Here is a 26,927-nt window from a genome sequence, read left to right as displayed (position 1 = left end):
TCAGCCTTTTTCCTGGACTCAATGCCCCCACTTTTGTTACCAAATTCAGCATAGATTGCAAGTCAAAAGCCGCTTAACCTGTATTAAATCTCAATCTTCTGTATATTCAAATATAAATAGCACTTCCCACCAGTAATTGGTAAGATTGAGGAAATGCAGTTCAGTTCACTTGCTTTTGTGCTTTAGACTTTTAAATTTTTAATATAATATTGTATAAATATTTTACATTTATTTATATAAATCCAAATACGGTCAAGATCCCTTGAATTATGGAACAAATTATGAGAATCTGAAATTAATTACATGATCTAAATCAACTCATAAATTACATTTTTGAAGAATAAATATAAGGAGTAATTACATTTCCCTTCTCTGCAATTTAATATATTTATACATAAATCCCTTGTTTTAGTTTGAAAAATTATATATAGTACCATGATGTTTGCTTCCCACTAATAAATAAGTCTATTCGTTAGTTAAAATTCACTGAATTTACTAATATCAACAACAAAAAAAAAAGGATAAAAGTTCATATTTAGCCCTAATTGAATTGTTACTGATTATTGCAAGTCAACTAAGTGTACTTATGTCCAAATTACCCTTATATATGTTATATATTAATGCATGTGAAAAAGTATATTTTCACCGTTATAAAGGTAGTTTAATAAGAAAAAAGTTCATTTGACCTCTAAGAAGTCAGTACTTAATCAAACGAGTGTGAATGTCAATTTTCATTCAATTTTTTTATTAGTCAACAAATTCAGTAAAATTTGACTAATAGATGATCTATTTGTTATACGAAAACAAACTTCATAAGTATTAGAAATAATTTTTCAAACTACATAAAGTTTATATATAACTACACCAAATATCAAGGGAGACAAGTAAATTATCCTAAATATTATCCCCCCCCCCCCAATCGGTATAATTATAGTAAAAAAAGTGAGTAATTTAATTGATATTATCAAATAAGCATTCACTTGCTGAAATTTGTTACATTACTTTAAAACGTAAGATTTAGCTAACGAGGTCAACCTTAATTGGAAACGCCGAAGCCATTCGAGTTCCATCAAAATATGTGTATTAGTTTACTTTAATAGTATTTGTTGCATGATCTTTTGTAATAGTATTTAGTAATTAGTTATATATTCTCGATATTGATAACTAACCCCCATTTGCCAGATATATTCTTTTCTACCATATGCATTACTTTCGAATTTTATCTCATACCAATTCTATTGACTTAAACACCATAAAATTGTAATAAAAACTTACCCAGTATCATTATTATTGACGTTTGTGATTAAAAATACACTTGAAATAACTCAACAACCTAAAACTTACACAAGCCTTGGACACTACAGAAACAACCTAAGGATCACAGCCTATTGCTTTTTCTTATCCATGTTTGAATTTTTTTCTGGTAGTTCTAATAAAGGGCCTTAACTAGAATCAGTTGGTGCAATAAATGTTGCTAGTATTTGTGAAATAGTTGAATTTTCTATGTCAAGTGGGGTACTTGAAAGCTACGGGTCTAGCCTTGTCTTTTTCTTTAAACAATATTAATTATAATAGTTTGATGGCTTCTTCGATCATTATTACAGTATAAAGAATTTATCGCAAAACACTCTAACATCTTATTTATCTAAATACTTTAATAACTTGTATTAAAAATAAGATTAAAATCCTTATGAAATATTTTAAATAAACAATTTAGCCCTTTTCCTCCTTGACTTTTTAAAGTACTATAATATTTATAGCAATAAATTATTATCAAGAATTGGTTAGTGGAGTATCTGATTTTAATTAATTGGTAGGTTGGGATAGTGCTTCCTAATTATTATTACCACTATGGAGTCTTTTTTGTATATGTGTAGGGTGACAACTTTAGCAGGAAAAAGAAAAAGAGTGCAACTTTACCTAAATGCATAATTAGCATACTGCCATTACAAAATTAAAATAAGCAATAAGCTATAATTGCTACCAAGAAAGGAGTATTAGCAAGATGGTTAGTGTACTTTTTAAGTTTACTAGATGTGGGTTGGGCCATGAGCCCTAATTAATTAGTGGGCTAATTAAGAGGGTATTTGACTAAACTATTTCAAATATTTTATAAAGAATTTGATTTTATTTTAAAAATAATTTCAAGTGTTTGGATAATATAAAATTATGGATTTTGTAAGATGTTGCAGTGATAATCTCTAATATAATATCAAAATTGAGGGAATTTGTTAAAAATTTCAAATAAACTAAGCCTTTCTTTTTTCTTTTTCTTTTTTTTCTCAAGGAGTTTATTATTAAGTTCGAAATAGGGATAATTGGACTTTCAGTCTTGTAATTTGGGGCTATTGCATTTCTGTTCTTTTATGGATTAATTTTTGTAATTTAGTTCTATAATTTTATAATTTTAACAATTCTAAAATTGAAAAGACTTGACACATTTAATCTTTTATTTTACAAAATATTTTAAAATTATCACAATATTGAGAAAATTGACACATTTAGTCATCTATTTTACAGGATTCATGAGACTAAATATATTATTTTTTTTTAATTTTGGGACTATTTTAAAAATTCCGTAGAGCATATGACTAAATGTGTCAAGCTTTTCTAATTTTGAAACATTTTAGAAAAATTCCGTAAAGTACAGAACTAAAAGTGTTGAGCTCCTTTTCGTATAGGCTAAAAGTGTAATTTCACCCAAAAATAATAGTAATATAATAGCCGTTACACAATTGTAATCAATTAACAGACGTCATAATTTTTTATTTTAATCATGATAATCGTAACCAAAAAATATATTTCTCTTGACAGTTTGCAACTATGAATAGGAAGATGATGAAATTCATGGGAAGATGAATTTACAAGGCATAAGCGTGTAAGTTGGGTGCCGTCTAAGCTATCCACGGACACTTTTCAAGTGGGTGCATGTTGGATATATACACAAAACGCTGGCAAAGACGGCAAAATTGCGAAGCTGTTCGGCTAAATTAATTTATTCAAAATATTTGAGTAAAATTCATATTATCTATGTGATACTTAGAATATTTAAATAGCCCTTATGACAAAAAAAAAAAAACAAAGAATATATAATTCTCGATATTTTTTAAAATGCTGCAAATTACCCCCTCCCTTTTAGAAGTGCACCACATTCGTGAAAAATGAGAATGTGTAACATTTTTACTACTGTAAGGACAAACTCCCTGTCTTTTCAAATAATTTCAAAACTTTAATTATAATATATTTTTATATTATATACATATTTTTAAAATATAATATGAAAAATATAATTGGATTTATATATGAAAAGAAAAAAAAGGAAAAGGTAAACTACGCGGCTCGCGTCGGAAAAAGAAAGAGAAGTCGTCGGAGGAGGGGAGATCGGAAATGGGTGGTGGTGCAAAATGGCCACTTGAACTTGCACTTTCAGATGGTGGTTGATTGGAAGCGAAAGTGCGGCGGACGGCGGAGAGACGCTAGAAGATGGTGGCGTGGATTAGGGTTTTTCCAATAATAAAATAGAGATAACTCGTGGAAGGCTAGGAGATTTGTGGTGGGTGGGGTGTCAAAATAGATGGGCTTTCCATCGGTGGTAGGCTCGCGTCGAGAGGTGGTCAGACGGAAGAGGAAAAAAAAAGATGAGGACAAATATTAGGGTTTTCTAAACGGTAAAATAGAGATAACTTGTCAATTCTTGGAGATTGACAATCGGTGAGGTGTCGAGAGTGGTAAGCTTGCATCGAGAGGTACTCGAACGGCGGAGATATGCCAGGAAAACGAATTAGATTTAGATACGTATAGATAAAAAAATATATACATATCTATATATTAAAAATATATATAATTATCTATAAATTAAAATATATATTTATTTTTTTAAAAATATGATTAAATTTGAACCATAAATTTTGATCAGATAAAATATAGACCGTTGATTCATAAAAGGTATCTTTGTCATTATCCTTAAATTCATATTCAAATGTACCAGGGGACAGTGTGCACCTTTTTCAAAAATACAAGGGGTTATATGTCATTTTATTTTTTACAGGGGTTTATTTAAATAATTTACGTATCCTAGGGGTAATATGAATTTTACCCAAAATATTTATACATTATTATATCTTATAAAGATATTTTAGGAGTTTATAAGATATTGAATTTTTTTTTAAAATTTAACTCCTAAATCATTTGGACGAACTACGATATTAAAACTTATAAAATGTTAGAGTACTGTTTGGCATAGCTTTTTTAATATTGGTAAAAAGACAAAAAATTACACCATACTACTGAAATCATCAAGTAAGTAGTGATCTCCTGACATATTTCGTATCTAATCTTTTTTAAAATGCATGCTTATATAAATATTATGGTTAGTTAATTTTACTGTTAGTAAAAATTTAACAGATTTATTTATACAAAAATGAAAATTTTATGAAAACTAATACAAATGAAATTTAACATTGGGTTTTCATAAGACGTTAGACATCATCATAAGATGGAGGGGCTGGAGAGGAGAGAGAGACAGCAATTCCTTTTAATTTGTTTTATAAAATATTAATCATATAGAACTTACAAAATGTTTAAAAAAAAAAATACTTAAAACTAATTCTTTTTAAGTGTAAATTATAATCAGTTCTCATATGGTTTGGCATAATTACAAATATCTCATTATGATTTGAAAAAATTATAAATATTTCCTCAAATGGAAAATAATTATGTAGCTCATAGGCGATGTGGTGAACATTATTATTTTACCCTTACTGAAATTTTTTAAAAAATAAAAAATATTTAAAAAAATAGAGTGGGTAAAATAAATATTTCACAAGGAATATTAGTTAATTAAAATATTTTAGAAAATTTGAATTTATAATATAAAAGGACATTTTGGTCAGATCAATATAAAAATTGGATGAAAATATAATGGAATGTGCTCGTTTTTAGACGGATGCTAAAATCATGAGGGTATTTGTAATTTTTCAAATAATGAGGATATATTTATAATTATGCGAAACCTCAGAGAAGGTATGTGTAATATACCCTTTTTTTTAAAGCGAATATCCAAAATATCTTATTTTATATACTCTTTTTTAAAAAATTGCTAAGCTCTCAAACATCTTACTTTTTGAGGAGCTTCATTATAACTTAGCCAAATATCCTCTTAGTTAATTAGTCCAACATAACAACGTCATATCAAATTTAGTCAACATTCGCTACGATTTTACCTATAATCAAAATATTTGTCACAATAATTAATTTTAGCAAATATTTTGACCTCGCTTGTAGAAATAATATCTAATAGCCATTGCGCAGACATGATTAATTAGTATGCCCATACTTTATTACTTTTAATCGTTATATTAAATAATTAACTGTAGTAAAAAATTATATTTTTTTTCTAGGATATGACGTACATAAAACGAAGTATTTGTGAAATAAATTTTAATATTGATAGGAAGTCTAATTTTTTCAGAATAATGAATTTCATGATTTTAATTAATAATTACTATTATTTTATAAAAAATGCTATTAGCAAAAATTAATAACCAAAAAATTTAATGTGCACAAAATTGTCACTAAATACAATTAGTGATATATGTATATAGTGAGGACCTATTAGTTGTCACTAATCGTATACAGTGATAACTTTATATATAGTTTTTGTTACTAATAATTATATAACAACAAGGTAAAAATCAATACGTCTTAAACTATATTTTTAGTAAAACATAATTTTAAAATTATCATTTCATATTTTGTCACTAATTAATATAAAAAAAAGACGAACAAAAGTAGACAAACACCCACACTTCATTCAGATTTCTTCATTTTTTTTATTCCAAAATTCTTGTGTGAAAAAAATATATATATATTGGCTGCTATCTATATAGCTATAGGCGGAGTACTGCGACTGCGCCCACCATTAAGCTCACTACTACTAACAACCGACATCCTGACCAGCACTTTGGCCTGTGAATTCTTGACCTTCATCTCAGGCACTCTGCCCGCCAGGACAAATATACAGTCAGTCACAAACCTCTCACAGTTCTCTACTTCGAACACCACAGATCCATAGTCTCCCTTTGCAAAATCCAAGCTTGCAGTTCCGAACCTATCCACTATTATTCCATACCCTACCTCACAAATCTTCAGCAGGTTCTTCAGTTCTGAACTGTTGTTCCTTGCTTCCAACCTTCTTATGAGTATCTGCGTGTCCGACGCGTATATCAACGTCTGCGTCAGAGCTATCTGCGTCAACCCTCTTATGCCCACCACGTCCCCCGGCAGATGCGCATTGAAAACACGCCGACAGTAGTTGAAATCATCCGTCTCTCGACAAATATCGTCTATCCGCGCCTGAGTTGCGCCGTCCCCCATGGAATATGGGATCCAGAGGAAGAGGACCGTCATTGAGATCAAGCAACAGAGAGTAGTCGAACCCATTTTTTTTTTTTGGAAGAAATATTTGTAGGGTTTTTATGAATATGTATAAAATGAAATGATTTTTTGTTGTAATTTTTGCATGCAGTTGGGTCCCCTATATATATAGCATGAAGATTATGAATTTTTACATTAGATTCCAGATTTTTCTACAAATTAAATACGATTTTCTAGTGATATTTTCATCGATATAATTGGTTAATATAGTATATATACTGCTTCTGCTTCAAAAAATATTACACAATGTTGACCAGTAGTTAATGCATGATGGTGATAATGTTGATAAATCTTTGTAATAGATTCCAATATTACAAGTTTATTAAGAAACATTCTAAAATACTATTTTACATGTTTCCATTTCTCAGTTTTGGACCATAAATTGGTGGTATACGCTAACGTTAATCTATCTATAATCTCCATGCATGTCTTCAATTTTGGCCTGACAGCATGTTTTGACCTCTTTACTTCATTCCTTTTTAGCAATAATAAGATGTTTGACATTCACATATATTTAATTATGACTAATTCTCATGGTTAAAAATAAATAATTATTAATCACAATCTCGCAACAGTTGTTGGTTGTAATTTTCGCGTATGGATAAAATATTTATCGTAATTAAAATTCATAGTAAAAACATTCACTAGCAATTGATATAGTATACAAGATATTATGTAATTACTTAAAATTGTCATAAAGAATATATATTGAGTGTCAAGAATTTTTTTTCTTGTCATTATTTGATTATTAGTGACAAGAATTATATATAAAGTTATCAAATGTCAACGTTAGAGTTCATGAACTCACACTCCCACCTGCAATCATAACCCTAACCCTACGGGCCATCAGACCCCCCTAATCCGCGATTGTTTCTCGCAGCACGTACGGACGACGGTGAGGTCCGTGCCGCCAAAATTGTTTCTGCTGGCGAAAAAGATTGTTATGGCTCTGTCTTCACATCTAAAGTTTGCTACTGCTGGAAATTCTCCAAGGCTATCTGAGCATGCAGGTCATTCGTGCCTATTTAGCTAAGCTAGGGCTCTGGGGTGCGTACTCCGTTGGAGTAGTCAATATCAAACATATACTGATCAAGTTGAGTAATGAGGAGGATCTGTCCCGACTGTGGCTGAAAAAGATTTTATTTGTTGATGGTGTCGCGATGCGAATGTTTAAATGGTCCCCAGATTTTAACCCTAAGGTGGAATCCTCTATTGTCCTGCGCTTGGATGTGGTTGTCGGAGCTGCGGGTACATCTTTTTCACAAAAAGGGTTCTATATGGCATTGCTAGCCTGATTGGAATCCCATTGAAGCTTGATGAGGTGACCGTGGAAGGACATAGACACTCAGTGTGGCACAAGTCTGTGTGGAATTAGATTTAACCAAGCCAAGGCCGCAATCGAGGGGAAGTTGGACCAACGATCAGTCACCTATGAAAGGTGCCTGATCAAATATTATATGAGATGCATGCACCTTGAACACGGGGTTAAAGACTTTAGGGAAGGAAAAGACCTTGAGCAATCGAATGAAGAGGTTCCGCCAAGGATTAGGATACTGATTAACACATGAAGGCGGCAGCACATGCACATACGTGAATTTGGTGAGCAATCGAATGCGATGTCTGCTCATATCGAGGCGGTAGGCTTCATGAGAGAGCCGATGGCCAAAAGTCAACACCAAGGTCTCTTGAATTTCCAGAAAATGGGGTGAATCAGAGAGTGGTTTTTCTTCGGTTCCTACTATCACTAACATAAGTTTCACGAATATCATATGTTGTTGTAGTGCTTGTACTCTATAAATTTATAATTTAAAACAAAATAATTTACCAACCATTCATGTCTTCTCCTAAGAAAAAAAAAACAAACAAAAAATAGACAAACACCCACATGTCGTTCATTGATCATAAGATAATTAACACGCATTTCTTCAATTCCCTTATTCCAAAATTCTTGTGTGAAAAAGAAAACTGAATATTGGCTGCTCTCTATATAGCTATAGGAGGAGTACTGTGACTTCTCCCACCATTAAGCTCACTACTACTAACAAACGACATCCTAACCAGCACTTTAGCCTGCGAATTCTTGACCTTCATCTCAGGCACTCTGCCCGCCAGAACAAATATACAGTCAGTCACAAACCTCTCACACTTCCCTACTTCGAACACCACAGATCCATAGTCTCCTTTTGCAAAATCCAAGCTTGCAGTTCCGAACTCATCCACTATTATTCCATACCCTACCTCACAAATCTTCAGCAGGTTCTTCAGTTCTGAACTGCTGTTCCTTGCTTCCAACCTTCTTATTAGTATTTGTGTGTCCGATGCATATATCAACGTCTGCGTCAGAGCAATCTGCGTCAGTCCTTTTAGGTCCACCACGTCCCCCGGCAGATGCCTATAGAAAAAGTCTCGACAGTACTTAAAATCATCCGTCTGGCGACAGATAATGTCGATCCGCGCCCGAGTTGCATTGTCCCCCATGGAATGTGGGATCGAGAGGAAGAGGACCGTCATTGAGATCAAACAACAGAGAGTAGTAGAACCCATCTTTTTTTAATTTTTTGAAGAAATATTTGTAGGGTTTTGATGAAAGTGTGTAAAATGAAATGTTTTTTGTTGTATTTTTGCATGCAGTTGGGTGCCCTATATATATAGCATCAAAATTATGAATTTTTACATTAGATTTCAGATTTTTGTACAAATTAAATACTATTTTTTGAGCAATAATAATTTCATCGATATAATTGGTTAATATATATAGTATATATATATACTGCTTCTGGTTCAGAAAATATTACATAATGTTGACCATTAGTTAATGCATGATGGTGATAATGTTGATAAATCTCTGTGATAGATTTCAATATTACAAGTTTATTAAGAAATATTCTAAAATACTATCTTACATTTTTCCATTTCTCGGTTTTGTACCATAAATTGTTGGTATATGCTTATACTAATCTAGTTATAATCTCCATGCATGTCTTCAATTTTGAAGTGGCTGCATGTCTTTTACCTCTTTGCTTCTTTCCTTTTTAGCAATAATAGGATGTTTGGCATTCACATATATTGGTAATTAAGTAAATTTTTAATGCTATTCTTGTATCTAAATAAGGAATGTCCCATATAAAGAATCTAGAGTAAACAATTATAGTAAAAATTATAATTCATATTAGGGAAATTTCTTGTCCGAATTAGGTTTTTGGCTAAAACAGACCAAGCACAGAACAAATATATCACACTTGCTATGTGATTGATCAGTTTTCTTTAACTTTGCACCAATCATACGAACAATGTATTACACTTGCCATTTGATTAATTCAGGTTTGGCTGAACCAGGTCCGAACTAGAATTTCCCTTCATAGTAGTTTATAAGAATCACATGTTTATGTTGTTTGTTGGAAACTTTATAGGAGACCAATGGTGGTGCTGGTCTTGGATCTCTTGATTTCCTTAGGAACAAGGAACAGGTGAAGCTTTCTTCTTCTGCTCGCTAAGTATTTCTTTTACACTTAAATGTCATTGCAATTAAATCTTATTCCCTCCTTTCCTCCTAACTTGTGAGTGTCTGTTGTAGTTGTCATTCTTGGAAATGAGGGTTACATTAATCAAAATGTGTATCATGGTCCATGGAATACCGTTTCAAGTATTGCGATCGATGGTTGGAGCAAATCCACAAATTCTACAGGCAGCTTTATATAATTTTGGGCAAATTGCAATTTTCATCCAGTTTCTTAGGGGCGGTGGCGTTTTCAATGCAGGTCTTTTTCAAAATAGAATAGTAGAACAGTAATTAAAAAAATTTAGCGATTTTAGGACAAATTACCCTAAATCGGCCAGAATTGTGCACGAGGGAGGCACATGAGCGTCTGAAAATTGGGGAAAGCCGACATGTCCGGTTAAATGAATTAGGTGTAAAAAAAAAGGGGGAACATGAAGTGGCAAAGCTGGCGTGGAAAAAAATGCCACGTCAGCTTGCCAACATGGATTGCAATTCGGTGCTTTGGGAGAGTTGTTCGTATGAGAAGGGCGAGAAATTATATAATGTGTTGTTGGAGTATGCTCCCGGTGGCGCTTTGGCTGATAAGTTTAGGAATTTCGGTGGTGGGAGGATGCCGGAATCTGAAGTACGGGGATACACAAAGGCTTTGCTCAAAGGGATTCACTATATTCACAAGTTCGGGTATGTTCACTGTGATATCAAACTTCAAAATATTCTTTTAGGCGTGAATGGCCGCGTGAAGATTGCCGATTTTGGGTTGGCGAAGCGGGATGGAGGGAGAAAAGGCGTCGCGACGGGGTGCGAATTGAGGGGCACCCCTTTGTACATGTCGCCGGAGATGGTCGCCGGGGGCGGGCAGGGGCGTCCGACGGATATTTGGACGCTTGGGTGCGTCATGGCGGAGATGTTGTCTGAAAATCCGGCGTGGCGGTGCTCAAATATCGCCGAATTGATGATGAGAATCGGAGTAGGTGAAGAAGTGCTAGAGATTCCAGAAATTTATCGGAGGAAGGGAGAGATTTTCTTGGTAAATGTTTCGTGAAGGATCCAAGTAAGAGATGGACGACGGAGATGCTTTGACGTGGCCTTTTTTTCCACGTCAGCTTTGCCATGTCATGTTCCCCCATTTTTTTTTTTTACACCTAATCCATTTAACCGATCACATCAGCTTCCCCCACATTCAGACGCTCACATGCCTCCCTTGTGCACAATTCTGGCCGATTTAGGGTAATTTGTTCTAAAATTACCAAATTTTTTTAATTACTGTTCTACTATTCTATTTTGAAAAAGATATGGACTGAAAACGCCACCGCCCCTAAGAAACTGGACGAAAATTGCAATTTGCCCTATAATTTTATCTGTTTGGCCATCTCGTGATCATTCCTTTGTGTTGAAACTAATATATAGTGAATGAAGGCTACTTTTGTGGATGCCATCACTTTTGTCGTCTTTCTTAGGGAGCTCATAACATGACTGAAACCGAAAATCTTGCGCTGCAACAGCTCAGAAAAATGCACAACTTGAATTTAAACTTCACTGGAATGCTCAGATTGCACCATAAAGGACACCCTACTCGATTGAAGCAACAAGAGCACAGGAAGCATACAATATGAACAAATATGTAAATGACTGCACCGCATTGGTGAGAGAAACATTTAATTAAGATTTTTTTTTTTAAATTATAAGTTAATTTAATAGTAATTTATCCACAATTCTTACACCTCGTATATTCATTGATTACAAATACGCCCCTGAGGCCACTATGGCCCATAACAAATTTGAAATATTGAAGACCATGTCAACATGGGCCAAAAAGAATTTTCGCTGTAATACTGATATTTTTAGTGGATGTAAACATAATTATTCAAAAGAAGAAATGACTCACATGTGAATGATGTAAACGTAATTATTCAAAAGCAGAAATGATTTATATACGTATTTTCACTATACTTTAGCCCATGTCATTGTAATTTACCCTGATGACAATTACACATAATGACTCAAAATGAATGCTCAAGGAAAGTAAAATTAATTTGTAACTATGAAGGCCCTCAGACGAGTTTAATCTTATCAGGTACAGCATTATGTTAGCATGCGTTTCAAAAGAGTGGAGTGGTGCCCCAATGCAAAGTTTTGAGGGGTTTTTTACCAATGTCTTTGTGATAATCTTTTCTTATGCATAGAAGACGGAAAACAAGGTTGGGCAAGAGCATAGAATTCGTATTCTTCAGTTCAGGGTTCTATTTATTTCGGCCCGCACAACTCCCTGGTTCTTGGCCAGTCCTGAGACCACCCTCCCTAGATCTTTGAAACACGCTATTACAAACTTCAGCAAATCACCTCACATTTATTTAAAAGCAACATAGAATAAGCAAATGTCACACATGCCATTGTGCTGGAATTTTCCAGCAAAATACAAGAATTCGGCTAACTTACACGTCACATTCGTAGTTCCAAGAATAGTAGCACACATTGATATCTACAAACTTATGTGATACAAGCACCACTTGGGATTATCAGAATTCTCTGTCAGGGAAGATTATTGGCGCAACTAGAGACCAGATAAACAAAGCAGCAGTAGCCCAACTGGTTATGATACGAACCCAGACCGATGGCCAGCCTACATCCACCAATTTCCCGCTCTCTCCCACTGAGGTTGACCAACCTGTAAGGAGCATGGCAGAATACATGCTAGCTAGAGAGAAGATTAAGTGGAAGAAGGAATACGAATATGTAACTGGCTTTGATTTCTCTGCCTCCTCATGGTGCTCATCTGCCTTGTCCAATGGAAGCAAAGGTTTTCCAGAACCTTCACACAAACAAACAAAAAGTCAGAATTACTAAAATATTGATTTTCCGATGTCAAAGCAGAAACGTAACTCATTCCCAAAGCATCATATTTCCAGTTTCCAATACCTTCATGCATCCTTAAATACCCACTACGGACTCTTACCATCGAATGTCAACAATAAAAAGATAAAAAATAGCCTTATTACATTTCTAGGACAATGCTTCAGCAGCCACTGACAGAGGCGTCCTTTCAATCAAACCAACAGTCTGAGATTTCTGTAAATTGTATTTCTTTTATGCCCAATGAAAGATCATAGCGAGATCATCGCAACTGGGAAGTACTTGATCCATTTGTAATAACAAGCATTCAGTCATGACATGAACTTAACACTTTGCTCAACAGAAATTACATTCAAAATCAAGCACATTAACAGCCTCATAAAGAGAAAGAGACTAAAGTAAAGAGCACGAATGACCTGCTCGCGGCGAGCTTGGAGGGGAAAGCAAAGTTGTAGAAGATCCAGCACGTACAGCAGAGTATACAACAGAAAGCACAGTTGTAAGCAGCCCAAGAGCAAGACTGCTCGTCGAAACTGCTTTAGAGTGCTTGTGAAGACCATTGCATTCATAATCTCTAGGCTCACTGGCAAGCCCACTATAGCATAGGTACATGCAGTACAAAGATATGACTGAAGCAGGCAAAATGCTTCCACTTACCTATGCCATGACAAAATGTATTATAAGATCAGAAAACCGTGCACTTGTTTACAATAACATCAATCAAGTAACAATAATAATAAAAATAATAGTGAAAACAAAAATAAACAAGTAATAATTGTAAAGGCTAAGTCGCCAATATGAAGCAAGATAGAGATCTTTCAATCTTCATAGATATGAAACATACTTGCAAGCACATAGCAACGCAGCTGTACAAGTCATGAAATGCAACCAAAGGTGGTAACCAGAAAGACAATTTGTCCACAAAAGATAGCAAGGCTTAAACAAAGTTACTACATTATCAGAAACAAAGAAAAATAGTAGATGGACAAATTTTCACATAGCTATCTACAACTATTTGTTTGCCCAAAACCATTTGTAATGCAGCATATGAGAAAAGTCAAATGAGAAAGACATTCTTATATTGCATCTCAGTTAAAACATCATCTTCTTCTAAACAGATTGTTCCCCTTTGCATTTAATGGATCCTTTCATGATTCATGGTATGTCAAGCCTTCAGTCTCCGGTACAACTTCAAATTGTGTTATTTTCTCTTGTTTATGCCTTTGTTACTCATAGAGATGATAATTAGCTTTTCCTACCTCTCCATTCTCCTGTACCAAATGCCCTATAAGTTTTCAAATTGGTTTTGACGTTACTCATCTACAGCATCTCCTGACTACTACTCAGTCAAAATTCTAATAGCTGGCAAGAACAAGAGAACGTATTGACTGTTAATGGCATATCAGAAGGTGAGAACGAATTTGGGAATAAAAGGTTTCCACGCACATAACAATACTCAAGTTTAACCCAATAACATCTCAGCAAATACTATTTAGATCAACTTTCCTCTAAAAGGCTTATTTCTCCCAGAAAGAAAACAGTAGGCAGCAATAATCATAAGACGTCACATTCTGAAAGATAAAGAAAACATTTTCCTCATAACTAGAAGAAATTAAGATACTTACTGATGGATGCAATGTAACAACAGCAAACACGAACACGAAAATCAAGGTCATGACAATGAAGAATGTGTTAAGTCCACAATCATGTCCTGAAGGGGTAAACAGGTAGAAGAGAAGTCCAGAGAATGAAAAGGTTGCCACATAGCATACAAGTGAAACGACAAGCAGAGCCATGTACCTGCAAAATCACAGAGATGAATTGCTGTGGGGTGGATAGAGATTAATGTCTCCAGATCACTGAAAATATCTTTCATTTTAAAAAGAAAATCTGGAAATAAAAAACAAAGTAGATGTCTACCAAAACTGCTCATCATATCCAACCCATTTGTCATTCCACCCATGCACAAAGTCCAGGAGAAGCACAACTTGAACGAGAAGGAACAATCCTGAGCCAAACTTCGATGTTGCCTCTGCATTTAGAAACCAAAATATAAGCTCAAGTAAATTGAAAAGGCTTAAATAATTGCAGGGTCGTAATAACTAGATATGTTCTAGTGAATTGTAGGATAAGTTTATGCCACCTAAAGCAAGAGATAGGTTAATAATTGAATGTTTCCTCAGTTTTTACCCGGACATTATGGATGAATTCTAGTTAAGATTACTTATAAACAATATCAGGTACATCAACTTCCTTTTATCCCATGGAAAAGTAACGTTTTGATAATGAAGTAAAATATGATACAAATTGAACTTTATGATATCAACGTGGACTTCTTATTGCCACTGAATGCAATAAGGGGAGGCGCACAGATTGACCATATTTAAGCATATAAGAAAATTATATTAATAAGTACAAGTAGATCATGAATTCAATTCAACCAGTCAGTTGTTCTATGTGATTTTAATCATTTTGTCAACCCACATTTGATAGTGAACCAACCACACTATGGTCAAGAGGAAGCATCTACCATTGTAAATCCTTTACCACATCTCATCCTAACGCAAAAGAACCGATTTCTATTACCATCCTTTCTCACCACAATTATGTCCAAGTAATAATAGTAAAGAGACCTTCATCAAATAAAGAGCTAAGACAAAATTTGAGAGATGATCTTCTCAGTTAACACAATTATTTATTTCAGACAAACAGAAGAAAGTTCCTGGAAATTTTCATTTAAGCAATCTGCTCCCAGCTCCAAGCCTCCAATTTAATTTCCATCAACTCTTTAATTTCTCAACCAAAAGGCACTGGGGATCATTCAGTTGTCTTAATCTCTATGAGAAATAAACTCAATGATTTTTCTAAGGAATTTCCACCTGATGTCTAGATTTCAATGGAAATATTAACTCAAGGATGAAAGAATGATAAAAAAGCTCAATTAGTATTAAACCCCAGAAACATATCTCTCACCATAAAAGCTGATGATGCCATTGGGAACAAAGAACATCAGTATAACCAAAATGCACCAGCAAATAATTTTCATCATCCATCCTCCATGGTGAATGCTATCACGAGGATCCTTCTGGTTCTTTACGCCAATCATGAATATAGCAAGGATCGTGAAAAAGAGAAAGTTTCCCAAGCTAACTCGTAACACTGCATCTGTTTCAAACCACTCCCTATCTGGTGTTTGGTGGAAATGATTGATCCCTTGCAAAGTTATAAATGGAGCTGTCAGATTAACTATCCATCCAAGACAAATAATCTATTTAATTACTTAACAACTCAATTGTTGTACAAAGAAATTCCCTTCTCCTTTTCATTCTCCTCAAAACTTAAAAGATGTTTTTAGTTAATCATCCTTTTTCCTCAAAATTTTGTATCAGCAGAAAATTTTCTGCTGATATAAATTGCACATCTGACTTATATAAGATCATAACTCATTGTCGCACAAAATAATACTAAAGTACAAACAATACAATTATTTATTGGTATTCTCTTTGTAAACTACGGACATAACAGCAAAAGAAATACTTACAGGGAATCTTCTCCATGAGGGGTGCAGCAACTTCGCGAAGCATCCAGGCGACAACCAGCGAAAGCGCAAAAAGACCACAATACGCTATACGAGCCGAGCGCCGGCTGATCCCCGACACAACAGTCCGGCATGCGTCGCAGGCGCAGGCCGCGCAGCATGATGCGAGGCATGAAGCTGCCCACATCCTTCTTCTATACAATTCTCAGCGATGAAGGATCAAATTGATCTTGCTATATAATTAGAAACCTGGAACTGTCAAATCAAATTAATTAAAATAACTCAAATTGAACTGGATATGGAACAATTAAAGTAAAACCCTAAATCAAAATTATGCAAGCCCTGGCTGAAGACATCATAAAATTACACAAAACAAAGATCAAAATCCATACGAAGAAATACATACCTAAACGTAACCACCCAAAAGCAAGAGAAAAAACAAAAAGAAAAGAAACGAAATACATACCTTTCTCTGAGAGGAAGAATGGGAAATGGTCAAAATGCGTATAATCTGTAGAGGAGAATAATATGGGCACTTTTTCAATTTTCTTCTTTCACTTAATTGCATTTATGTCCTTGATCTTTTACAAATTATCATTTGACCCCTATGCGTGCCAGTATTCGCACTGACTCGTGTGGCCTCTCCCATTTCCATCATAAGCACCCTGTAATTTTTCTTCTTTATTTTCAAAGGGATTGGGGTGTAATGTAATTTGTGTTCAACTGTCTAAGATATTATTTATTAATTTTATATCAACTTTAATTTTTGTTGTAAACAGGTGACAAGAGTTTTGAAGTTTATAAGCTGTTCGATTTTTTTATCAATAATCGATGTAGGATGTGTGATAACAAATTAATCTTCCAAACAAGAAATTTGGAATAGGGTACATGAAAAATATAAATTGTGTGATAACAAATTAGTCTTTTAGACGAGAGATATGGGATGGGATTCATGGCCCCATTTCCACGTATAATGCAAAATGACGATCATCGCCTCCCACTAATATAGGATATTCACATTTGCATGCATCATTAAATTTCCAGACCAAAGGCTTGGGACAAAAAGGTTGGCCTCATTCCCATATACGGTCCAAAATTACAGTAAATTTAATGTGATCGGTACGTTGTTGTGAAAGGTGTTATTCAGTCAGATTTTATACATATCTCAATATTTTATTTTATTCTAAAAAGTGCTTTCACTAGAAAGATGGGGTTTTAGAGCTCAAAAATTACCCAAAGTTCACATAGCAATCGATGTAGGAAGCGTGATAGCATTAGAAAAAAATTGAAACAAAATGATAAACATAACAAACTCTTTTTAAGCATGAAATTCACAATCATTGTGAAATATTCACAAATTGTAGCTATATATACTTTAAATCGATTCGATTTTATAATCTATTTTATTAGAAAGCAGAACCTGTCTGGAACTACTTCTTTTAATAAATTTACCATATTTATTCACAAAGTCCCCACTTGTGTTGCCATACTATTTACATTAATGAAATAATAAGCCAAAAGCTAAAAGGGGAAAAAATTGGTTCATTAACTTTGTCCGTCATTAACGTTAGTACACTAATTTTTGTAGTTATCATATTTTAACCACTAAGTTACAAAAATATTTCAATTTGATCCTCCGACATATGAATTTTGCAATTTTGGACAGTACATGCTATTTAATTTGGAGATTTTTAGTCTCATGTGGCATATAGTGTTACATGGTAATTGAATTATTCCTCCTAAAGTCATATCCCAACCAACAAAAAGGGAAAAACGGGAATTCTTCCTCATCCTTCCCGTCTCCAACATGTTTGCCATTCAAAGACCACTTTTCTACTACTATGGAAAGAGAGCAATTGTAAGGACTTCATGAACTAATGAGAACCCAAATAGAATGTTTAGTTCTTATCAACATCGAGGGGATTGCCATTGAGGGATGGGTCTTTCATCGCCACCATTATTGCACCAAAGTGAAGTCCTTTCACTGCTTCTTCTTGCAAGAATAGAGTGAAAGCATTTTAGAAATGAGAGCAATTAGGGCTAAAAATTTGAGAGAAATATAACTCAGTAGTCGTTTCTTGTTCTTTTGCCTGAGAAGAGTTACGAGCACTACGCATTACTTGTATTTTCCCCCCAAGAAATTCATGTCAATACCACATAGTTGGCTTAGTAAATAAAATATCCACGTGGATATACATGTGGATCTGCTGGCTATTTTTTGAATTATGGCTTTACCACGTCAGCATTTCTCGATGAAAATGTCCCAATTAGCCGTAAAATTGGCAATAAAATCCTAATTCGGACCAAATTGACATATTTTTGTAACTTAGTGGTTAAAATATGATAACTGTGAAAATTAATGTACTAAAATTAATAGACTAAAAAAAGGTATATATTTTTTCCCAAGCTAAAAGCATCAAAATACTAACTTTTGCAAATATGCCCAAATATGCCTCCACCCCCACCCCTATATTAGTAAATTTTGCGATAAGAGATTAATGCAATATTCTTTTTTGAACATGGGAGAATTGGTAATGGATTTCTGTAATGTGTAATAGCTCAATTTTATTCATAGGGTTTTTTTTTTTTTTTTTTAATTCCCAACATGGAATAATTCAATCCACTAAATTCCACCCAATTCATATAAATTAGCCAAAAAAAAAAAATATTTAAAATATTATGGGGTGGTTTACAATGTCTAATAAGATTGGATTGCGTCTTCGATTCATCCTTATCAATAATTTACTATAAAAAGAATGGCAATTTATTGATAATTCATTGTTCTGAATAAAACTTGATAATTAATATCTGATATTGAGATTGTGATAGTATAATTTGATTTTAATTTCATATTTTATTTAATTTCATGAACACTAATAAAAAAATTTATATTTTATTTTACTATGAACTTATCAACCGCTTATTTCACCCACAACAGTAAATGATCCTTCTAATTTATCTTCATCGGATAAAATTTGTTAAAAGAAAAAAGAGCTTATAAAACAACTCAAACTTGGATAGAATCATTGTCCATTGGCTGAGTTATTTAATTAAATATTATATAAAAAAAATTGCAAATACACAGTCGCACACGTCAAAATAATTGATCTAATACTTCAATGTATTCTTTTATTTGTATGTAATTTTCAAAATTTATTATATTGTTAATAATTAATTGAGTATTAACATATTCTTTATTATTATATTTTAATATTGTTAAATTTGATACAAATTTAAAATATTATAAAAAATTAAATATTAATTAATTAATTGTCATAGCTACATTTATAAATAATATGAATATATACATACAATTAACCAAAACAAAAATAATCCAAGTTATTAGTAGCACTAACATTTTGGGCAAAAAAAATGGTGCCCAAGTCGTTAGTATTGTAAAAAAATTGTGCCCAAGTCGTTACTATTGTAAAAAAAATTGTGCCCAAGTCGTTAGTACTATTAACGACATGTCTATTTTAAAAAAAAAAAAAATTGGAAGTTGTTCCATTAAATTTGCAATTCTACCGTTTTTGCGGTAGATTTGCAAATTATATTTACAATTCTACCGTTTTTGCGGTAGATTTGCAAATTATATTGACAATATTTAATTAAATAAGTCTCCATTGGCTATTTGTTGAATTTGACCCTACAACGTTGGCAAGGGTCGGAATTTCGACCAATAAAGAGTACCCAAAATAGTCCATTTCAGCCCGCACTCACGCGCAAGCCCGACCCGATTTTTTCTTTTTCGTTTTCTTTTTCTTCTTCGTGGGAAAGAAAAGGTTGAATATAGTTGAAAGTTTGTTGAAGAATTTTGAGGGAAATTGAAATATTGATTGTCGTTTCTATTCTTTTACGGGAGATATTTTGTTTAGTTTTGAATTGGGTTTGAAGGAACTAGTTCTTGAGGAGCGTCATTGTCGCCGGGTGGTATTCGTAGAGTTGAAGGTCTCCTTTCTGCTCCATTTTTCTTCGTTTCTAAGTTTGTTTCTTGCTTTATAAATGTGGTATCTTGCAGATCTATTGTTTTGGTGCCTTATTTTTGTCGGTTTTTCTATTTTATGTTACTTTTGGCGAATTTTTTGATGATGCCGTTTGGGTTTGAGCTAGGTTGTAATCTTGAATCCTTTCTGGTTTTTGTCCAGTGTTAGATCAAGTCAGGTTCATAGAGGTGGTTGGTTTTAAAGGCTGAGATTTAGCTAATGGGTTTTGAAGGTTGGATATGGATGAATGTGGGTTGGAGTTTGGATCAGGTTAAGTTCGTTCATGGAGATTTGATGATGGATCCAAATTTTCTGCATTCTTGGTGATGGCCATTTTAGCTGGAATGATTTAGATTTCCGATGTTTTGTTTGCTTGATCTGATCCTGATGCGAATGGGCGGATATATTGTGGACATGCAGTTTCTGGGACCCTACTTGCATGTAAATTGAGTTTTGTGATCAGAATGCGTGCTTAAATTTGGAATCTTGATTAGGTTAAAGGGTTATTCTGGTTTTTTCATGATGTTATTTGTAAAATCCACACAGAAGGATGATCTGTGTTTCTTTTGTAGGTTCTGGTATGCTTTATGTTATCCTTCCTAACCTACAAATTAACCTATTCAGAGAACTTGATTTTGGAATGAAAGGAATGGAATGAATGAAATACTAGATTGATGAGGCTTTGAGGCTGTTGACATGCGAAAATCGGTTCTTAAATAGTAGTGAATTCTGAGACGAAGCTCCTGGTCTGCTGTTTTATCTTGTAGAAAGCTGTGTTTAAGAGACTTTAGTTTACTGTTGGCTGCTATGCAGCCAAGTGACTTACCGTACATATTGATGAGTTGGTGTTACTTGGTAAACTTTTGGATCTGTTTGGGTTCCTTGCGGAATTATTAAATTATGTTAGAAGCTGGAACCAGTTTTCAGTCCAAAACAAGCTTAAGGTTCTGTGTTGTTTTATTTTGAGAAGATCTTAAGACAGCAACACCGGCAATATATATTGTTGTTGGTCATGGTTTAGAGTGGTAAAAAAGGTCTGATTTACTATTTTATCTCACAATGTAAGAAATTGTCCATAGTCTAGAAATAATTTGCTGTCTTGGTACTGACATTTTGCCTGCAGCTCATACATAATGTGAACCAATCCTTTCTAGATACTTGTAAAGTACACAGTCTGAAAGAAATGTAAAGATTCAAATTTTGTCTTTCTTTCCTTGTGAGTTTATCTTGTGAAGGTAACTAACTTGTGGCCTTGGTATTCTTTGCTTGGTATATATATATCTCATGTTTGGTGTTTGAGCTGGCTAAAAAAATTCCTAAATGACCTGCCATCTCTTACACTATGGCAAGACTGACTTCATGATCTTCTCTTATGCCATTCTTATTGATATTGCTATTTCTTGAGCTGCGCCAGTCCTATTCATTAGTTCACTTACGTTTCAGAATCATATTTATATTGCTATCCTCGTACTCAAATGAACCTTTGTTTTCTTGGTTTTAAAGTCCTCTTGGTCAATTGCATAATTCTCTGCATACTCTTGAACTGAATGAAGCTCTCCTACTTATTAGACGAATGAATTGGAAACATGTGCAGGAATCTTGTGGCAGGCAAAAGCAATTGTGTAAATCATGCCTCTCGATAACGTAATAACTTCACCTCATCGGAGAACTCAGCCGCAGACTGCATTTTCTCCACCATTAGTGAAGAGACATCATTCACGACTTGATGAATTAGGAAGCTGGTCAACACTTGCCCAACGACATCGTTTCCTCCTTACTGCTCTCGCTCTCCTTGCGTTTCTATGCACTATTTATCTTTACTTTGCCGTCACGCTTGGGGCTGGTGATACGTGTTCCGGGCTGACTGGTGCCCAGAAAACATCTTGTCACTTGCAGCAGGCAAAAGCATCTGTAGCAAAAGGAAAGCTGAAATTCTTTTAGCATCTACCATTTTCTACATTATAGTCTTTCCTTGATCCTATAAGGTTATACCCTTAGGTTATCCTGGTCTTTCACGAGCTGACTCATTATTGGTGTGTATACGCAGACAAGAATTTTCTTTTTCCTTTTCTTTTTCTCTTTCTTTTTATTGGGGGGTGGGGACAAACAGATTTTGAAACACTGAATAGTCGCCAGAAAGAAGATTCAGATATAGTATGGATTTCTGTTGATGATTGCTGTTCCCTGAAAGATAATTCTGAAGATTACGAGAGTATTTTGGTCCAAAGCCTTTTCTTTTGCAGTCAATTCTTCCTTTTTTCTTTCATTTCTTTCTCCTGCAAGAAGATGTGCTAATCTTGAACAGAACAGACTGTTAGATCATGTACATTTTATGACATCTTATGCACTCAAATTTCTAACACTTGTTACCATCTCTTGAAGTTCTTTGCTACAATGCACAGAGATGGACTAAACATTCCAGTGCTTCAATGATCAGAGAAAAGAATAACATCTGTCTTTCTCTATAGCTTTACATGTGTTTGTATGTGTGTGTGTACGGATCACAATCTTCTTAGGAGCATATGACATTGCAGAGGTCCTCAAGCCTTGCTTGTGAGATGTTGGTGAAGGGCCACACTTTGAAGTTGCCATTATCAGAGCAAGTTAACGTCAACTGCTGCGAGCTGATCATTGTCTGCAAAACCAAAAACCAGAATCAGCTCAATTCTTGCTCTTGGTTCTGAAAGTTGGTCAAAATTCATAAGATCCAAGCACACTCAAAAAAATTTGATCTAGTAGAGAGAGAGAGGTTTAGAATTCTCAGTGAGGCACATTAAAACTCAGGTCAATTACAGATTAGTATGGTATCCGACTTCCCAACAAGGCAAATTACTATAGATAGTTAAGTTGTTGCTTGCTCTAGTGGGTTCTGGACAAATATGGTCAGTATGGTGCTTCTCATAGAAAATACTACTGAAATGAGCGGGGGAGGGGGTGAAAAAACAGAGAAAACAAAAGAATATTATGACTTTAAGCTGCCCTTTCCTTTTTGAAGTTTGTTCTTTCTTTACCTCACAACTCATAGCTTTATTACTGCAGCTCCACCACTTTAAGGGGACACAATCAATATACTGGCACCAGCTACAATATCTGTTCAGGTTTATTCCTTGAAGAGCTGCCACTGCAGCTCCTGCAAATCTGCGTAGTTAAGAAGCAACAATGACAAGATTTCATGCAAGGTATAACTGGAAGTGAAAAATGAGTTTTTCAGCCAAAAGGAAAATGATACCGATGGGAAAAAGACAAACTCACAGAAGAGTGAAGATAACAAGAGAGACACTCCTTAAGACTGGTTTGTCCAATTTTTGCTTGAGTTTGACAGAATGCTTGATATTGAAATCAAACAGACCAGTTTTTGCTTGATACCCTTGCCCAACATGAGGCCTGAATAGGATAATAAAACCAGCAAGGAAACCAGAAATAAATCCCCCAATATTCGAAAAATTGCTGACATATGGCATCAGTCCGAGGATGCCATTTACCATCGAGATGATGAGAAGGGCCATAAGAGTTGCAAACTGAAACAATATGTAGGAGTTACCATCAGTCTAGGTGAAGATGCCAATGCAAAGGAACAATCCTAGTAATGGAATATTAAGTACCTTCTTCGAGTATATTTTCCAGTTCCAGATAAGCCCGGATAGCGTGGCCCCAAGTAATCCAAATAGTGCACCAGAGCAAGCAACTGATGGCCTATCTTGGAGAAAGAGAGTAGCCACCAAACTACCACAAAGAGCTGAGAGTATGTAGATAACTCCGACTCTTACTGCACAGAATGAAACAGAAGGAGCTATGAGATAGCACGTTTTCTAGATACATAAAATTGGAGTGCTGTCTTTTTCACAAGGGTAAATAGAGTCGGACAATCAACTTTACATGGTCCAAACTCTTGCTCCATGTGAACTCCGACAAAGACTACACTAGCGAGATTGACAATAAAATGGAAAACCCCCGCATGCAAGCATGGGCTTGTGAAAAGACGCCAAAATTGATGATCTTTTACCAAATATCTTAGACGAAGAGCGCCCACTGCATCAAGCCTACATAACAGAAAACAAATTTCATGGTTACCAAGTCATAGATGCAATGCATTTTCTCACCATCCTATGATTGAAGGTTAAACAATCCTCCAGCCACAAGAGTTGAATTCGAATGAGAGAAGATATCTGCGATACTACCACTGCTACTACAAACGAATTGAATCCAAATTCAAGGTGAATCCAGTAAACCATGAAACCCCACATAGTCCAGGGCAGTAATTAAGATATGGTCAGAATGGAGAATCTAATGATCAATATAAGAAAAGCAAAATCAATATTTTTTCCTCAAGTCGCTACAAGGTAATCAAATATATTGACCAAACAGATTAAGTAAAGATCCAAAAACAACATATCATGTTCAGAAAAACTTTGTTTACACAGTGCAATACACTCTTGTGCTATTATACACAAATTCCATCAATAACACGTTGACCCAAGAAAATAAAACTAACATATTGATCCGTGAAATTTAGAACTAATAAATCAGAAACTATATCGATTCAGATAGGCACAAACCAACCCGATTTTAATCACTTATGATTCAACGGGCTCAAGATTGACCATAATCGATTCAATATAACCAAAGGACAAATCTTAAGAGTAGAAGAGACTGACGCAGAAGCCGAGGGGCCGAGCAGGGGATTCTCCGACAGCGGCTGGAACGAGAACCTTCCGAGTTGTTTGAGCGCACACTGCGCATGAGAATTTTCCCAGCAATCATTGACGATCATCGTGGCGGCAAAAGCTATCAAATGGAGGATAAAAAATACGGAGATGAGCCAAGTGTTCTCCTTTCTCTGGGACAACGGCCTGAAGAATGGGAACGGGATTCTCTGTTCTTTGAGCAGCTCCTCCGCGGTGAGTTCGGCCGACATTCGTGGCTGTGGGGTTTGAATGGGCCTGATTTCTATCTGGGTTTGGAGTTTCGGGGTTTCTTCCATTGGAACTCGATTTAAAGAAAATGCGAGTTCTTGAAATGGAGAGGGTTGATTTGGAGGAGAGTATTGGTTTAAAGATGATTTCTTGATCTAGACCAAGTGGATTTTCTTTGATGGGTAAAGGATAGAAATATCTCCCAGACGAGAGAGAGAGGGAGAGAGAGAGTTCTTGAAGTGTTGAAGAGTGAAGAGAGAGAGAGAGACGAAGATGGAGGAGCTTCAGGTCGTTGGTGGTTGCATACAGCTGTGCGCGGCTTGGCGGGAATCCAGTGGCAGCTGATTTTGAGTAAAAGGTTGGCTTCTCTCTAGGAACTCCCCAATAATTTATGCTATTTACATTTTCCTCCACAATTTTTGTAAATTAAGTTTTCAAGAAACTTAAACTATAAATTCTAAAATGAATAATTACACTACTCTTCCCTAAGATTTAATGTAATTATATATAGACCCTTTGTAATTTAAAAAATTATATCTAATACCCTTAATATTTGCTTTTATTAGACGAATAGACTTTTTGTTAATCAAAATTCACTGAATTTGCTTATATTAACAAAGAATTTGAATTAAAATTCGTATTTACCTTCAATTAACTTGTTATTGACTTATGCGAGTCAAACAAACTTTTTTTACTAAGATATCCTTATATATCTTCATACGCTAATGAATGTAAAAATATTTATTTTCACTCTTATATGAAAACATTATTAATCAAAATCAAAGTACATTTTAACTAATTATTAAGTTTTCTAACTTTATATATTAGTGAATGACGAATGTGGAACAAAAAGAGCAATGAAATTATCAAAAGATTTAAAACAATTACAAAAAAATAAAAAATATGTTATTGTAGGCAAGATGTTATTTTGGTGTGCTTTTAATACATTCATAAAATTATTCTAATTTAAAAAGATAATACCAAATTAGTTTTATTTCTTTCTCTTTTCTCTTCTCCCCTTCTTTCCACTAGTTTCTTAGGTCTCTTTTATTTGACACGATGAAATTTAAGTGGAATAGATAACTTCAAAATTACAATTCAGTCATAATCAACTATACTCGCAAACTTTAGTTACTAATATGAGGTAGATTCATAATAAAGTAAATAAAAAATTAAAAGTGATTAAGTGGGATTATTGAAAAATTATGGCGCAAAACCAAAATTGATAGGCCCAAGTCCACACACCTTTTTGGATGGCTGCCCAACCTTCTGTTGCCTTGGCTCACTCTGTCCACCCGGTCCACTTACATTTGACCAAACACTCTTGATATATTAGTTCTCCTCTTCTGCAACAAAATGTTTTTTTTATCCTAACCTTAAGTCTCCTCTCTCTCTACCTCCTCGCTCCTTCTCCCTTCTTCTCTTTGAAATCTGCCCTACAACCTTCTTTCTCACCGCCTTAAATGGTTTCTCTCTATTTAATCCACCTCCGGTGGCTTTTTGAGAACAATAACTAGAAATAGAAAACAAATCTCCTTCCCTTTTTTCGCCTGATTAAAAATATTCTTTGTGAACTTGATTCCTTAATAGAAAATTTTTAAGTGGTTCTGTTTTGGTTTTTTGAGGTTCCTTAGTGGAAACCAAATTAGGGTCTATGTGACTGGTCTTGGTGGCTTGTGTTGGGTATAGTAACCATGTGTGGTTGCCCG

General features: G+C 34.5%; 4 protein-coding genes and 1 pseudogene across 8 annotated transcripts; 2 read left to right on the top strand and 3 right to left on the bottom strand.

Moving 5' to 3' along the window:
- Nucleotides 1-5,880: 5,880 nt before the first annotated feature.
- On the bottom strand, nt 5,881-6,408 carry LOC105158507 (uncharacterized). The gene has a single exon (XM_011075291.1). The coding sequence runs from the start codon at nt 6,406-6,408 to the stop codon at nt 5,881-5,883; it is 528 nt and encodes a 175-aa protein (XP_011073593.1).
- Nucleotides 6,409-10,302: 3,894 nt separating this feature from the next.
- LOC105158506 (mitogen-activated protein kinase kinase kinase 20 pseudogene) lies at nt 10,303-11,014 on the top strand (annotated as a pseudogene).
- A 1,247-nt stretch (nt 11,015-12,261) lies between these two features.
- Nucleotides 12,262-16,937, bottom strand: LOC105158254 (uncharacterized). Of its 3 annotated transcripts, none has more exons than XM_011074932.3 (7): nt 16,789-16,937; nt 16,326-16,577; nt 15,758-15,997; nt 14,705-14,816; nt 14,410-14,584; nt 13,201-13,441; nt 12,262-12,743 (listed from the first exon to the last, which is right to left on the bottom strand). In XM_011074932.3, the coding sequence occupies exons 2-7, from the start codon at nt 16,507-16,509 to the stop codon at nt 12,451-12,453; spliced, it is 1,245 nt and encodes a 414-aa protein (XP_011073234.1). In that variant the 5' UTR covers nt 16,510-16,577; nt 16,789-16,937; the 3' UTR covers nt 12,262-12,450. The 3 variants fall into 3 exon arrangements, with proteins under 3 accessions (XP_011073234.1, XP_011073236.1, XP_011073235.1); XM_011074934.3 differs by having other exon boundaries at nt 16,326-16,571; nt 16,789-16,924; XM_011074933.3 differs by having other exon boundaries at nt 16,729-16,799.
- Nucleotides 16,938-20,008: 3,071 nt separating this feature from the next.
- Nucleotides 20,009-22,532, top strand: LOC105158253 (uncharacterized). 3 transcript variants are annotated; one of them, XM_020692726.2, is made up of 3 exons: nt 20,009-20,270; nt 20,468-20,575; nt 21,900-22,532. In XM_020692726.2, exon 3 carries the CDS (start codon nt 21,935-21,937, stop codon nt 22,244-22,246), a length of 312 nt encoding a protein of 103 aa, XP_020548385.1. In that variant the 5' UTR covers nt 20,009-20,270; nt 20,468-20,575; nt 21,900-21,934; the 3' UTR covers nt 22,247-22,532. The 3 variants fall into 3 exon arrangements, with proteins under 3 accessions (XP_020548385.1, XP_011073230.1, XP_011073231.1); XM_011074928.3 differs by lacking the exon at nt 20,468-20,575 and having other exon boundaries at nt 20,024-20,270; XM_011074929.3 differs by lacking the exons at nt 20,009-20,270; nt 20,468-20,575 and adding an exon at nt 20,582-20,746.
- Nucleotides 22,533-22,800: 268 nt separating this feature from the next.
- Nucleotides 22,801-25,539, bottom strand: KOM (Rhomboid-related intramembrane serine protease family protein). The gene is made up of 6 exons (XM_011074926.3): nt 24,961-25,539; nt 24,182-24,345; nt 23,908-24,071; nt 23,558-23,823; nt 23,317-23,443; nt 22,801-22,940 (listed from the first exon to the last, which is right to left on the bottom strand). Exons 1-6 carry the CDS (start codon nt 25,284-25,286, stop codon nt 22,818-22,820), a joined length of 1,170 nt encoding a protein of 389 aa, XP_011073228.1. The 5' UTR covers nt 25,287-25,539; the 3' UTR covers nt 22,801-22,817.
- Nucleotides 25,540-26,927: the final 1,388 nt, after the last annotated feature.

Source organism: Sesamum indicum, linkage group LG3 (assembly GCF_026168435.1).
Source record: "Sesamum indicum cultivar Baizhima isolate 11 linkage group LG3, ASM2616843v1, whole genome shotgun sequence".
Taxonomy (NCBI): Eukaryota; Viridiplantae; Streptophyta; class Magnoliopsida; order Lamiales; family Pedaliaceae; genus Sesamum; species Sesamum indicum.
Note: the sequence above shows the minus strand (reverse complement) of the source record. Positions and strands in the feature narration are given on the sequence as shown.